Raw genomic sequence first — 14,009 nt, 5'->3', positions numbered from 1 at the left:
CACATTATAATCCATGTGTAGAAACACTCCCTGAGACAGATTCATCTCTTCTTTAGAGACGCTCATGTAGCGTGTGCATATACTTTCTGTTTGACCAAACTGGAACTGATGCTAATAATTTTTAAAAAATACTTTTTCATAATTCAGGAGTCATGGATAGTGGATAACTTTTAAGTAACAAAACAATTTTATCACTAATAATGTAATGATTGTATTTGTAGAATTTAACGGCATGCAGGAAACTGCTAGAATAAGAAAGAGAAACTAACAGTAATGCTCTCGTGTGCAAAAGAATATCCTTGTGTTCAGAGCAGATGTGTGTTGAGCCAGTGCGGTTCACAATATGCACTTCTCAGACATGTTTCACACACATGTAAAGACACTTAACTGTGGTGTAGTGTCAATAAATATCAACTCTAGCATGATTTACACACTCAGATTATCAGGAGTATGACAGCGCCAACATGTGTATTACATGGTTCATGATACTTTAACATATACACATGTAGCGCCCTCTCCCTTAGATATAAGCGGGAGGGGTCCTGGGTTCGTTTATTATTAGATCTCTCTAAGTAGCCTCTGAATATTATTAACTTAATTTCAATAAACCCATATCTCAATATTGGTGTGCTTATGAACAGACTAAAATTACCACAAAATCTTGTAAGTGAAATAGAAACTTTAAGTACTTTTAAATAAATTAGTGAAATTCGAATAGCAGTTGAAAATAAAATAAAAGTCAAGACCACAGACACATACACTGTCAAGAGTTCAGGTGAGAAAACAGACAAAACTGTTGAGATTAATTTTGACTCTGGCTTCATACATGCTGTCATTGTGAAATAGTTCTGATCTAAGCCATTCAGTTCCTAAAAGTGACTTCCAACATGGGCCATAATTGGCTAAAATAGACTGTTTTTTTGTGAAACACAGTGCAGGCTAGAAAATGAGGACAGTTTTACTCTTTTAGATCATTCTCATTAAATCATCTATTCTCTTAAGCTGCTAATTACCTGTCCGCTTGCAGTAATTATGAGACTGCAGCCAGTTTTGCAGAAACAAAGGAGATAATGATCAGGGATGGGAACTGTAAAAAATATATATTTTGGGTTCCATTAATGATTATTTTAGTTCAGTTTAATTTTAAGAAAGGAATATTTGGCAAAATTCCATTGCCAGATGATGAGAATTTTTATAATAAATAGATTTCTCTTTACAGCGAGGTGTCTATGGGCTGTGCTCTAAGTGTGACATTACATGATTTCCATAGTGTTTTCATAGCTGTGATCTCACTGTTGAGGTCTGGAGGTCACAATAGAGCCGTGATCATCTCTGAACCCAGTTGATGAATTTAAAGACTGCCCTTCTGCTGGTTCTGGCATCGGTCCAGAGAGTTGCCGATCTGTCTTATCTGCTCTTTCAGTGGACGCATCGTGCCTCGAGTTTGGGTCTAATCTCCAGTCATCCTACCACCTGCCCTCTAGACCCTGTCCCCTCACACCTTCTACAAGCCGTCTCTCCCACACTTCTACCAGCACTCACACACATCATCAACTTATCCCTCCATACTGGCATTTCCCCTACAGCATTCAAGCTGGCTCGGGTAACTCCACTGCTGAAAAAAAACACATTAAACAGAGAGTATAGAGAGAGTATAGAGAGAGAGAGAGAGAGAGAGAGAGAGAGTGGAGAGAGAGAGAGAGAGAGAGAGAGAGAGAGAGAGAGAGAGAGAGAGAGAGAGAGTATGGAGGACACACTTTGAAAATCTGTACAAAACAACTGAAACAAATCCTGCTCGAAATGAATTAAAAACCAAATTAGAAATCCTGAAAGAAAAAATTAAAGACAATCAGAACCCCCTAGATTTCCCAATCACTGTAGATGAGCTTACAGATAGACTACATGCTTTAAAACCCAACAAGGCATTGATGGAATATTAAACGAAATGATCAAATACACCAACGACAAATTCAAAACCGCAATAATCAAATTATTCAACATAGTTTTGAGTGTAGGATATTTCCCCGACACCTGGAACCAAGGCCTGATTACACCGATCTTTAAACAAGGAGACAAATATGAGCCAAACAACTACAGAGGCATATGTGTCAATAGCAACCTGGGGAAAATATTCTGTTCGATTATTAATGTAAGATTGCAAACCTTTCTCAAAGCCCACACAATTCTGGACAAAAGTCAGATTGGTTTTCTGCCCAAACACAGAACATTTGACCACATCTACACCCTCCACACCATCATCGATAAACATGTTTACCAGAATAAATCCAAAGTCTTTGCATGCTTTATTGACTTTGAGAGAGAGAGAGAGAGAGTGTAGAGAGAGAGAGAGAAACAAAACATCAAGATAACAACTTTTTTTTCTCTCAAGGATAGCTACACTTTAGTCTAACTGGAAAGTAAGGCTTTAACAAAGAAATGGTCCCTTAAACCATTGGCTTCAATGACCCCTATATGTCCCTATAAGATCTTTCTCAAACACAAAACCAGTCCCGATTTCATTTCTGGAAGCCGGGATAATGAGCAAGCACTGTTATTGCATTCAGATATCAAATACAGACATTAGAGAATACATGAAAAGAACATTTCAGTAATCACACTGGTAACTTCTATAACAAAGTAAAATCTCCAGAGAAGTCATTCAACTCATTTGATATTTAGAAGTAAAAATATTGATTAATACCTTGATTATAATCATTCATTACATACACATTGAAGCAGCAGTGGATTCCAATCCACCCCATTCAATCTCCTCTTTAGAGACACTCATGTAGTGTGTGCAAATACTTTTTGATTTAACAAGCTGGAGCTGATGTTAATAATTACTTTAGAATACTTTAAAAACTGTTTTATAATTCAGGAGTCATGGGACTTCAGTAGCAAATACATTTGTATCACTAATAATGTAATGATTTTATTTCTAGATTTTAATGGCATCCAGAAAATGAAGAAGGGAGACTAACAGCAGAAATACTCTCATGTGCAAAATATATCCTTCAGAGCTAATATCCATCGTTCAGAGCAGGTGTGTGTTGAGCCAGTGCAGTTCACAATATGCACTTCTCAGACATGTGTCACACACACGTTACACAACCCTTCACTGTGGGATTGTGTAACTATACAGTAACTCTAGCAGGGTTCAGATGTTCAGATGAGAGGAAGTTACACAACCACAGGAGGGGCTGATGAAAACTCGATACTAGATAATTTAGAGTCTTGTAATTATTTGCCATTACTATTTAAGTTTTATATCAAAAGTCATTAGTTTAGACACTTAACATCCATAATGTGAAAACGTCACATCCATAACAGTGGTTTTCCCTACATAATGTAAAATGAGTTTCAAAAACACACTTATTGTGTTCAAGCAAGTCTTTTTCATGCTACATCGGCAGTTTGTTTAATAATTCACAGAGTTGATTGAATTTTAACAACGCGTGTGTGTTTGTGTGTGTGTGTCTGTGCATGTGGATTTGTATGTGTGTGTTTGTGTGTGTGTGTCTGTGCGTGTGGATGTCAGTGTGTGTGCATGCTTGCGTTTGTTTGTATTCCTGCATGTGTGTGTGTGACAGTATCATCCTAAACCAGCAACCCTTCACTCAACAGCACCATCTACAGGCCGATGAGTGTACAGTCACTAAATGTGCACATAAATGAATTTATTTTATACCCCCCCATGGATGAAATTCTACGAAACTTAGCATACCCCCAGAGGATGTCAAGTTAATCATACACATGAAATATGGTGCAGTTCTGAACATCTCAACTGAAGATAGGGGCGATTAAAGCAGAATAATATTGCATTTTCATTTTTTATGGGAAGGGGCGCAAATCACAAATGAGTGATTATGGGCTAGGTTGATGTGGGCCCTTAAGAGCAACATACCATAAAACATTCTTTATCCTCGGTGCCACGTTTCAGGTAGTTATTTAGGAAAAACTGCATTTTTTGGGTTTGGGGCGGCCCAGCGCGGGGGGGGAGTGGCCCCCGGGGACCAAACGAAATTTTTCCGTAAAAGTCTAGTGGGGCTACATGCCCACCAAATTTCATGTTCCCCGGTGTTTCGGTGTCCCTGGTATCGTTGACGAAAAATTCAGTTGATGACTGACTAGAAGCACGTGAAGAGACGACTCGACGCCTGATAAGAGATGACTCGACGCTGGCTATATGTTTATGCCCTAAAAAAAAAAACCTTTGACAATCCCTATATGACCGCTTTCGCTAGCTATGCTAGCGGTGGTCATAATAATAAGTCCTACAGCAACTGTGTCATTCAAATGTTTTGTTCATTGGGATGTCATTGAAAGGTTTATTTGTATATTTAATAAGCATATTTGTCATTAGCAAGAAGGCAGGCCAAATGTCAGTGTATTGCACAATACAAGGACAATAAAGACTTTCTGTTCATCATTTTTACTCACCTTCTAAATACAATGTTTAATAATGTTTTAAATTGTCCAGTAATTTCAGCAACTGGACTCGTTTCCATCCTTTCTGGCCTCTTCTGCACTTGAAGTCATTGCTTTCATCTGATTCAGCGACTGTCGATCTGCATTTCTGTTTGCTTTACTCTGCTTACATTTTGGTAAAATGGATGGAGTGCGTTGTTGTGTTTGGAGCTCCGTCGAATTAATTCATAAACCTTGATTTTCGTCTTTACACTCTTTTACAAACGAACATTTTTCATTTTTATAGCGTGTGAACATATCTGGAATACTATTCTCTTTAAAAAACAATCGGATCGCTTTGATATCACTACTTATATCCAACCTTCCGAACTTCCGCTTCTAGCCTTAGCCCGCTAGCATTGCACGCGTGGTCGCGCCTATCTACACCCGTATCACTGAAAGCTATAATTCGCCATTGTAGCACATCTGCTATAATGGCGAATATAACGGATGTGTGTCTAACGTTACCTTTGAGTGCAGGTGAGGACACCCTCGAGCTACATGCTGTGCAGTTAGAGCTTGAGTCGGTGGAGAGACAGATCCGCGACCTACTAGAGAGACAGGCCGAGCTGCGAGATCGGCAATCCGCTCTTGAAACATCACGCGCCGATGTTCACAAGTCAGTGGTTAGTAACCTTTTGACTCCGACCTCGTCTACTCCATGTGTTTCTCTGCACAGGACCCGAGCACCCAGGACGCGATCATCCCTGGTTTCGTTCACTCCGGCACCGACACAACACCATGGACCCTGGGTGATTCCACAGCGGAAGACGCGGGCCAGGACCAGAGCAAGGACCTCTCCGCCCCTCCCGGCCTTCGAGATCTCCACCCGGAACTGCTTCTCCCCTCTACGCGAGAAGGAACACGACGCTGTGATCATCGGCAGTTCCATCGTCCGGCATGTCCACGCTACCTCAGGTAGAGGTAAGGTGCGCACTCACTGCTTTCCTGGTGCTCGTGTTCTCGATGTGGCTGCGCAGGTTCCCGAGATCCTGAACAGTGATAAGCGTGTCGGAGCTGTCATGTTGCACGCGGGAACGAACGACATCAGGTTGCGGCAGACGGAGGTTTTGAAGAAGGACTACAGGAGCCTGATCGAGACGGTACGCAGCACATCGCCTGAAACAACGATCATCGTGTCTGGACCGCTTCCCACGTACCGACTAGGACAAGAAAGGTTCAGTAGATTATTTGCTCTAAATGAATCCCTGAATGGTTAATGTCATGGTGTAATGAACAGAGACTTCTCTTTGTAAATAATTGGAATCTGTTCTGGGAGCGACCTAGGCTCTTCCGTGCTGATGGCCTTAACCCCAGCAGAATCGGAGCGGCTCTTCTGTCGGACAACATCTCCAAGACGTTACACACCATATGACTAGTAAGTCAAAGTCCAAATCACACTCTTTGCTGTCCAAACTTAATTGATATAAGTACCAATGTAGAACATTATATTGAAACTGTGTCTATTCCTCGTTTAGTGAGAGGTCAAACTTTAAATCTACTGTAGGATGCAGGAAAAATCTAATTGTGATTAAACCAGAAAATCTCAATATTAGTGAACAAAAACAATTTATAAAGCTAGGTCTTCTTAACATTAGATCGCTCACACCTAAGGCGGGTATTGTAAATAAAATGGTCACAGATAATAGCTTCGATGTACTGTGCCTTACTGAAACCTGGCTTAAACCTAATGATTATTTCGGTCTTAATGAGTCTACTCCACCAGGATACTGTTATAAGCATGAGCCCCGTCTGATTGGTCGTGGCGGCGGTGTTGCAACAATCTATAGAGATTTTCTTAATGTTACTCAGAAAACAGGTCACAGGTTTAATTCGTTTGAAGTGATTGTGCTAAATGTTACTCTCTTAGATGTAAGAAAAAAAAAATCCCTATTAACTCTAGCATTGGCTACCGTATATAGACCGCCTGGGCCTTACGCTGATTTCCTAAAAGAGTTTGCAGACTTTCTGTCAGATCTATTGGTCAATGTCGATAAAGCATTAATTGTTGGAGATTTTAACATACACGTCGATAACACAAATGATGCGTTAGGGACTGCGTTTACAGTTTTATTAAACTCATTTGGGGTCAAGCAAAACGTCACTGGTCCCACTCATCGTCTTAATCATACGCTGGATTTAATTATATCACATGGAACAAATCCAACCGATATAGATATTATACCACAAAGTGATGAAGTCACTGATCATTACATGGTAACTTGCATACTACGTACTGCTGAAATTTGTCACGTTACGCCGCGTTATCGACCAGGCAGAACAATCCTTCCAACCACTATAGATAGATTCTCAAATAGCTTACCTGATCTAACTCAGCTGATTAGTGTACCCAAACAAACAGATGAACTAGAGGAAATGACTAGCACTATGAGCACCATTTTCTCTAGTACATTAAACATTGTTGCACCAATTAGATTAAGAAAGGTTAGAGAGAAAACTAAAACACCATGGTATAACAATACTACGCATGCTATCAAGAGAGAAACTCGTAATTTAGAGCGTAAATGGAAACAAACTAATTTAGAGGTCTTTAGAATCGCGTGGAAAGACAGTATGTCACGTTATAAAAAGGCCCTAAGAGCAGCCAGGGCTGAGCACCTCCGCAAACTAATAGAAAATAACCAAAATAATCCAAGGTTTTTATTTAACTCCGTGGCTAGACTAACAAATAAACAGACATCACCTGAGCAAAATATTCCGTTACAGTTTAGTAGTAATGATTTCATGAATTTCTTCACTGAGAAAATAGAAAGCATCAGAAACACAATTGTAAATGTACAGTCTTTAATGGTGTCTTATGATTCAGCCTCAATTATCGCCCCTCAAGAATAACTACAGTGCTTTACAACTATAGGACAGGAAGAGCTAAATAAACTTATCATTGCATCTAAACCAACAACATGTATATTAGATCCAATACCAACTAAACTATTGAAAGAAGTGTTACCTGTAGTGGAAGAGCCTCTCCTCAATATTATTAACTCGTCTTTATCTTTAGGTTATGTTCCAAGAATATTCAAGTTGGCAGTTATAAAACCGCTTATTAAGAAACCACAATTAGATCATAATAATCTAGCAAATTACAGACCCATTTCAAATCTACCTTTTATGTCTAAAATACTAGAAAAAGTTGTGTCTGCTCAATTGTGCTCTTTCTTGCAAGAAAATGACATCTATGAAAAGTTTCAGTCAGGATTCAGGCCACATCATAGCACTGAAACTGCGCTCGTTAAAATCACAAATGATTTACTCTTAGCTTCTGACCAAGGCTGTATCTCAATACTAATTTTACTTGATCTTAGTGCTGCGTTCGACACTATAGATCACACAATACTCTTAGATCGACTACAAAACTACACTGGTGTTCATAGACAGGCATTAAGCTGGTTTAGATCGTACTTATCAGACCGCTACCATTTTGTCTATTTAAATGGGGAAAAATCGAAGATTACGTCAGTAAACTATGGAGTGCCGCAAGGATCTGTGTTAGGCCCTCTATTATTCTCAATATATATGATGCCACTTGGAAATATTTAAGAAAACATGGAATTAATTTCCACTGTTATGCTGATGACACTCAATTATATATTTCATCACGACCAGATGAAAACAATAAATTATCTATAGTGTGTCTAATAGTGTGTTAAAGATATAAAATACTGGATGACGTGTAATTTTCTGCTATTAAATTCAGATAAAACGGAGGTATTACTTATTGGTCAAGAAAATTGCCCACAAAACCTCTTACAATACAACTTTACTTTAGAAGGATGTCCTGTTACTTTATCCACTACAGTAAAATACCTGGGTGTTATATTAGACCGCAACCTGTCTTTCGAAAATCATATTTCATATGTTACAAGAACAGCATTTTTCCACCTTAGAAACATTGCTAAGCTACGTAACATGCTATCTGTTTCTGATGCAGAAAAGTTAGTTCATGCATTCATGACCTCGAGACTAGATTACTGTAATGCTTTATTAGCCGGTTGTCCTGCAACCTCAATAAACAAGCTACAGTTAGTCCAAAATGTCGCCGCTAGAGTTCTTACTAGGTCAAATAAATATGATCATATAACACCTATTCTATCATCTCTACATTGGTTACCTATAAAGTTCCGTATCAATTACAAAGTATTACTAATGACCTATAAAGCCCTAAATGGTTTAGCTCCTGGGTATTTAACGGAACTTCTATCGCCCTACAATCCATTGCGCTCTTTAAGATCACTAAATTCAAGGCTTCTGGTCATTCCTAGGATATCCAAGTCCACTAAAGGAGGTAGGGCTTTTTCACATTTAGCTCCTAAATTGTGGAATGGCCTTCCTGATATTGTTCGAGGCTCAGACTCGCTGTCCCAGTTTAAAACTAGATTAAAGACGCATTTCTTTAGCCAAGCATTCACATAATACTTACCTTTTATACTACAGTTGAATCAGATTGAATGCATTATTGTTATGAACAGCAGCTACGCTAATTATTTCCCATCTGCTTTTCTGTTGTTATCTCGGGACGCTAGTCCCGAGGTAAATACAGATTGTCAGCTCAAGTATGTATCCAGCCTCCCATGGAAACTACAGATGCCCCAACACCCATGCAGAGACGACTAGAAGCACGTAAAGAGACGACTCGACGCCTGATAAGAGATGACTCGACGCTGGCTATATGTTTATGCCCTAAATTAATGCATGTTTAACTAACTGTATTTTTCTATGTATTTTTCTATGTACATTTATGCCATAAATTAATGCATGTTTAACTAACTGTATTTCCCTTTCGTCAGCAGGGAACTCCGACGCCTCGTCGGGGGAGTTCCCCTGACGAATTGGGATCACGCTAGGGAGACCAATTGCCTTCGAGTGAATTAAAACGAGCCAATGAACATTGGCATGCAAGGTTTGCATTCCGCGGCCCGCCTACCAGTGCGGGTATAAGGCGGAATCAAGCGCATACACAAACGCTTTCTGCTTCGGAGCCGACCGGTTGTGTCCTCTCTGAGTGAATGAGTTTTAAGATTGTATTTATCTTACGCTCTACGAGTCTGCTGTTTCGGGAAGGGACCTCTCTGTGTTGGTGAGACGGCGTTTCAGCGACCGCGCGATTTCCTGTCTGCCGGCTGCGTCTACACGCTGTTAATTCAAAAGCTGTTTTTACAGCTGGTAAACGGTTGAGTGCGCACAGCGGGCTTGCAGTTTCCCCGCTGTGTCGCCGCGTTGGGTCCCTGTGTGCTTCAGCACAATAAAGAGAGTCATTTCTTCCTGAAAGAGCAACACGAGTGAAGATCGCGTCCTTTTCAGGATGACGTTTCACTCGTGTGTTTCTGGATGCGATCGTTCCTGTCCTTATTTGACGGCCACGTTCATTGTTTCACATGCCTAATCAGTGTGTGAGACTGCGTTCGTGGGTGGTTCATGTTCTCTCATGAGTGCATGACCACGTCGGCACGTTGTTCGTCTCCCCTTTTTAAAGGCTCGAGCCGCTCAGCGTGCCGTGTGCCGTCGAGCGCCGGTTGACAGCGTGGGTTGTCACGGCAACCCAGCGCGCGTCATTCGGCGCTCAAGATGCGTGGTCAAGATCAAGACTCGCGTGCCTCTATGAGGTGAGTCCCTTTGCTTGTTTCCCGATCTAGTTCTCTTCTGGTGCACCAGGAGAGGGCTACTTTGGCAAATAACATTGGTGATCTGAGGGTTACAGTGCGGAATGTCTCGCCAGGTGAAAGACCCTCACGAGCTTCCCACTCCTCTAGCGCGTCACAAACATGCTGAGACTGTGTTCGTGGGTGGTTTGTGCTCTCTACATGAGAGCATGACCACGTCGGCACGTTGTTCGTCTTGCCTGAGGGCTTGAACGCTCAGCGTGCCGTGTGCCAGCGATGGCCACGTTCACTGTCTTGCATGCCTGGTTGACGGCCATGATCGCTGTTTCACATGCCTAATCAGTGTGTTGAGACGGCGTTCATGGGTGGTTCATGTTCTCTCATGAGTGCATGACCACGTCGGCACGTTGTTCGCCTCCCCTTTCTCGTAAAGGCTTGAGCCGCTCAGCGTGCTGTGTGCCGTCGAGGCTTTGAATGGGTTTTTGGTCCTTATCATGAGGGACCAAGCATTTCATTCGGGGCCCCAGGGGAGGACAGATGTCGATTGCTACATCGGAGAGAGGGCTGTTATACTCTGAAAATGATGCTGAGTTCCTACTGTAATGGTGTGTTCTCATGCTGAAGGTTCAGACTTGACAGCCACACTTCCTGGGTCTAAAGTGCCTAGATGTGTGTGAAAAATTTTGGCAGTATGGAAGTATTTTGGTGCCAATATGGCAAGCCAAACATGCCTAAATCTGCAGAAGTTTTTCCTCTCTCACTACCCCTGCACATTCAGTGCATGTGGGTAGTTCTGACTCGGAGTAGAGCTGCGCTTTATGACTGACCGTGATTAGTCACAGCGCTGGCCTTCGGTCAGACGATGTCCACACTGTGGTCCAGAAGCGCCTTAAAACCAGCCCGCTCGGAGTTCGTTTCCCCCCCAGCAAAAGGAGGGGAAATGACCCTGAGAGGAGCGACCCAGAGAGTGTGACGAAAACTGCTCTTTGGGAGTGTGTGTCATCACCACTCCTTCCCCCGGAGGAGGGCCGGGTGGAGAATCCTTTGTTAAATTTTTTGTTTCTGTTCCGCCGCCGACCAGCTGGTCGGTGGTACCCAAAACCTAAAAAAGAGCAGTTTCTTCCTCCTCTGGGTCATTCACGGTTGGGTCTGCTGAACAAGCAGTCTCTCCCGTTACAGAGTGGGACGGCAGTGTGCGCCACCCTCGGGTCTCGCCACTCTCAGTCCCCTCTCCCCAGCTGGCAGATAGCAGTGGCGCCACCTCGGTCACGTCACTCCTGTCTGCCGCTGGGCGGGAAGGCACGGAGACCAGCAGCCGCCCTTGGGCCTCGCTCCTCGTCTCCTCCCCTTCCCTCGCCAGGCGACAGCCCGCAGCAGAACACTCTCGGGTCTTCTCTGCCGTCTGTCCTCCGGTGGAAGCAGGTAGGTGTTGTCCAAGTACACACCCAGACCCCGCTCTCGGCCGCTACAATGCCACCGGAGCCGTGTCCCTGCCGTCCGCCTCGCTGCCCCTCCGCGGGTACGCCGGCGGTGCGGGTGGGCTCGTTGCGGCAGTTTCTCGGAGCCTGGCTAGCGCTCCCGAGACCCTCGCACTGGCTCATTCGCACCATCCGGCTCGGCTATGCAATTCAGTTTGCACGCCGGCCTCCCAAGTTCAGGGGCATCCACTTCACCCGTGTGCGTCCAGTGGATGCTCCGGTCTTGCGGAAGGAGATCGACGCCCTGCTGGCGAAGGACGCGATCGAGCCGGTCCCTCCAGCCGATATGAGGTCAGGGTTTTACAGCCCTTACTTCATTGTACCCAAGAAAGGCGGTGGGTTACGGCCAATCCTGGACCTGCGAGTATTGAATCGGGCCCTGCACAAGCTCCCGTTCAAGATGCTCACGCAGAAACGCATTTTTGAGTGCATCCGTCCCCAGGATTGGTTTGCAGCGATCGACCTGAAGGGACGCGTACTTTCATGTCTCGATTCTTCCCCGACACAGACCATTTCTTCGGTTTGCTTTCGAGGGTCGAGCATATCAGTACAAGGTCCTACCCTTCGGGCTGGCCCTGTCGCCCCGTGTCTTCACGAAAGTCGCGGAGGCGGCCATTGTTCCCATGAGAGAACAAGGCGTTCGCATTCTCAACTACCTCGACGACTGGCTCATTCTGGCACACTCGCGAGATGTGTTGTGCGATCACAGGGACATGGTGCTTCGGCACCTCAGTCAGTTGGGGCTTCAGGTCAACTGGGACAAGAGCAAACTCTCCCCTGTGCAGAGGATCTCTTATCTCGGTATGGAGCTGGACTCGGTCGCCCAGACTGCGCGCCTCACGGAGGAACGCGTCCAGTCAGTGCTCAACTGCCTCAAGTCTTTTCGGGGCAAGTCAGCGGTTCCACTGAAACAATTTCAGAGGCTCCTGGGGCATATGGCAGCCGCAGCCGCAGTAACGCCGCTCGGTCTGTTGCATATGAGACCGCTCCAGCACTGGCTTCACGACCGAGTCCCGAGGTGGGCGTGGCAGAGCGGCACGTTCCGGGTCAAAGTCACCCCGCACTGTCGCCAAACCTTCTCCCCTTGGTCGGATCCTGCGTTTCTATGGGCCGGAGTGCCCCTAGTCCAGGTTTCCAGGCATGCTGTGGTGTTCACAGATGCTTCTGCCAAGGGTTGGGGGGCCACGTACAAAGGGCATGCAGTCTCGGGTCTGTGGACGGGGCCCCAGCTGCATTGGCACATCAATTGCCTAGAGTTGCAAGCAGTACGCTTGGCCTTGTGTCGCCTCAAGGGGTTTCTCAGACACAAGCATGTACTGGTCCGTACGGACAGCACTGCGACCGTTGCGTACATCAACCGACAAGGTGGTCTGCGCTCCCGTCGTATGTCGCGACTCGCCTCCCACCTCCTCCTATGGAGTCAGAAGCATCTGAGGTCGCTTCGTGCCATTCATGTCCCAGGGGAGTTCAATTATGTGGCCGACGAGCTTTCACGTCAGCCTCCCCTTCCGGGAGAGTGGCGACTCCATCCCCAGGCGGTCCAGCTGATTTGGCGAATCTTCGGAGCCGCACAGGTAGACCTGTTTGCCTCTCCGGACACGACCCATTGCCAGTGGTATTACTCCCTGACCGAGGGAACTCTCGGCACGGATGCCCTGGCACACAGCTGGCCCCGGGACTTACGCAAATATGCGTTCCCCCCAGTGAGCCTTCTTGCACAGACACTGTGCAAGGTCAGGGAGGACGAGGAGCAGGTCCTTTTGGTAGCCCCGTATTGGCCAACCCGGACTTGGTTCCCAGAACTCATGCTCCTCGCGACAGCCCCTCCTTGGCCGATTCCTCTGAGGAACGACCTTCTTTCTCAGAGACGGGGCATTCTATGGCACCCGCGTCCAGACCTCTGGAAACTCCATGTCTGGTCCCTGGACGGGACGCGGAGGTTCTAGATGGCCTGCCACAGGCAGTGGTAGATACCATCTCTTCAGCTAGAGCCCCCTCTACGAGGCGCCTCTATGCTCTGAAGTGGAACCTGTTCGTCGGCTGGTGTTCTTCCCACGGGGAGAACCCACGAACTTGCCCGATCAGAGTCGTGCTCTCCTTCCTACAACAAGGGTTGGAGCGAGGGCTGTCTTCCTCCACCCTTAAAGTGTATGTTGCCGCAATAGCCGCACATCACGATGTAGTTGAAGGTAAGTCCGTGGGGAAGCACGACCTGGTCATCAGATTCCTCAAGGGTGCTAGGAGGCTAAATCCACCTCGCAACTTGCACCCTGTACCCTCTTGGGACTTAACTCTGGTGCTTAAGGCACTTCAAAGTCCTCCTTTTGAGCCTTTGACGACAGTTGAGCTTAATATCCTGTCCATTAAGACAGCGCTCCTGTTAGCATTGGCTTCCTTCAAGAGGGTAGGGGATCTGCAGGCTTTTTCGGTCGACGTATCGTGCCTA

At 45.1% G+C, this 14,009-nt stretch overlaps 1 protein-coding gene across 1 annotated transcript; it reads left to right on the top strand.

The window, feature by feature from the left end:
• Positions 1–152: 152 nt before the first annotated feature.
• LOC307165811 (uncharacterized protein) lies at positions 153–6,341 on the top strand (the record flags this gene model as incomplete). The annotated part of the gene is made up of 3 exons (XM_079883793.1): positions 153–159; positions 4,948–5,644; positions 5,755–6,341. 3 exons carry the CDS (start codon positions 153–155, stop codon positions 5,840–5,842), a joined length of 792 nt encoding a protein of 263 aa, XP_079739919.1. The 3' UTR covers positions 5,843–6,341.
• Positions 6,342–14,009: the final 7,668 nt, after the last annotated feature.

The sequence above is a fragment of the Squalius cephalus genome (genome assembly GCF_949319135.1).
Source record: "Squalius cephalus genome assembly, chromosome: 1".
Taxonomy (NCBI): domain Eukaryota; kingdom Metazoa; phylum Chordata; class Actinopteri; order Cypriniformes; family Leuciscidae; genus Squalius; species Squalius cephalus.
The sequence above is the reverse complement of the archived record's forward strand: the minus strand, read 5'-3'. Positions and strand labels throughout refer to the sequence as shown.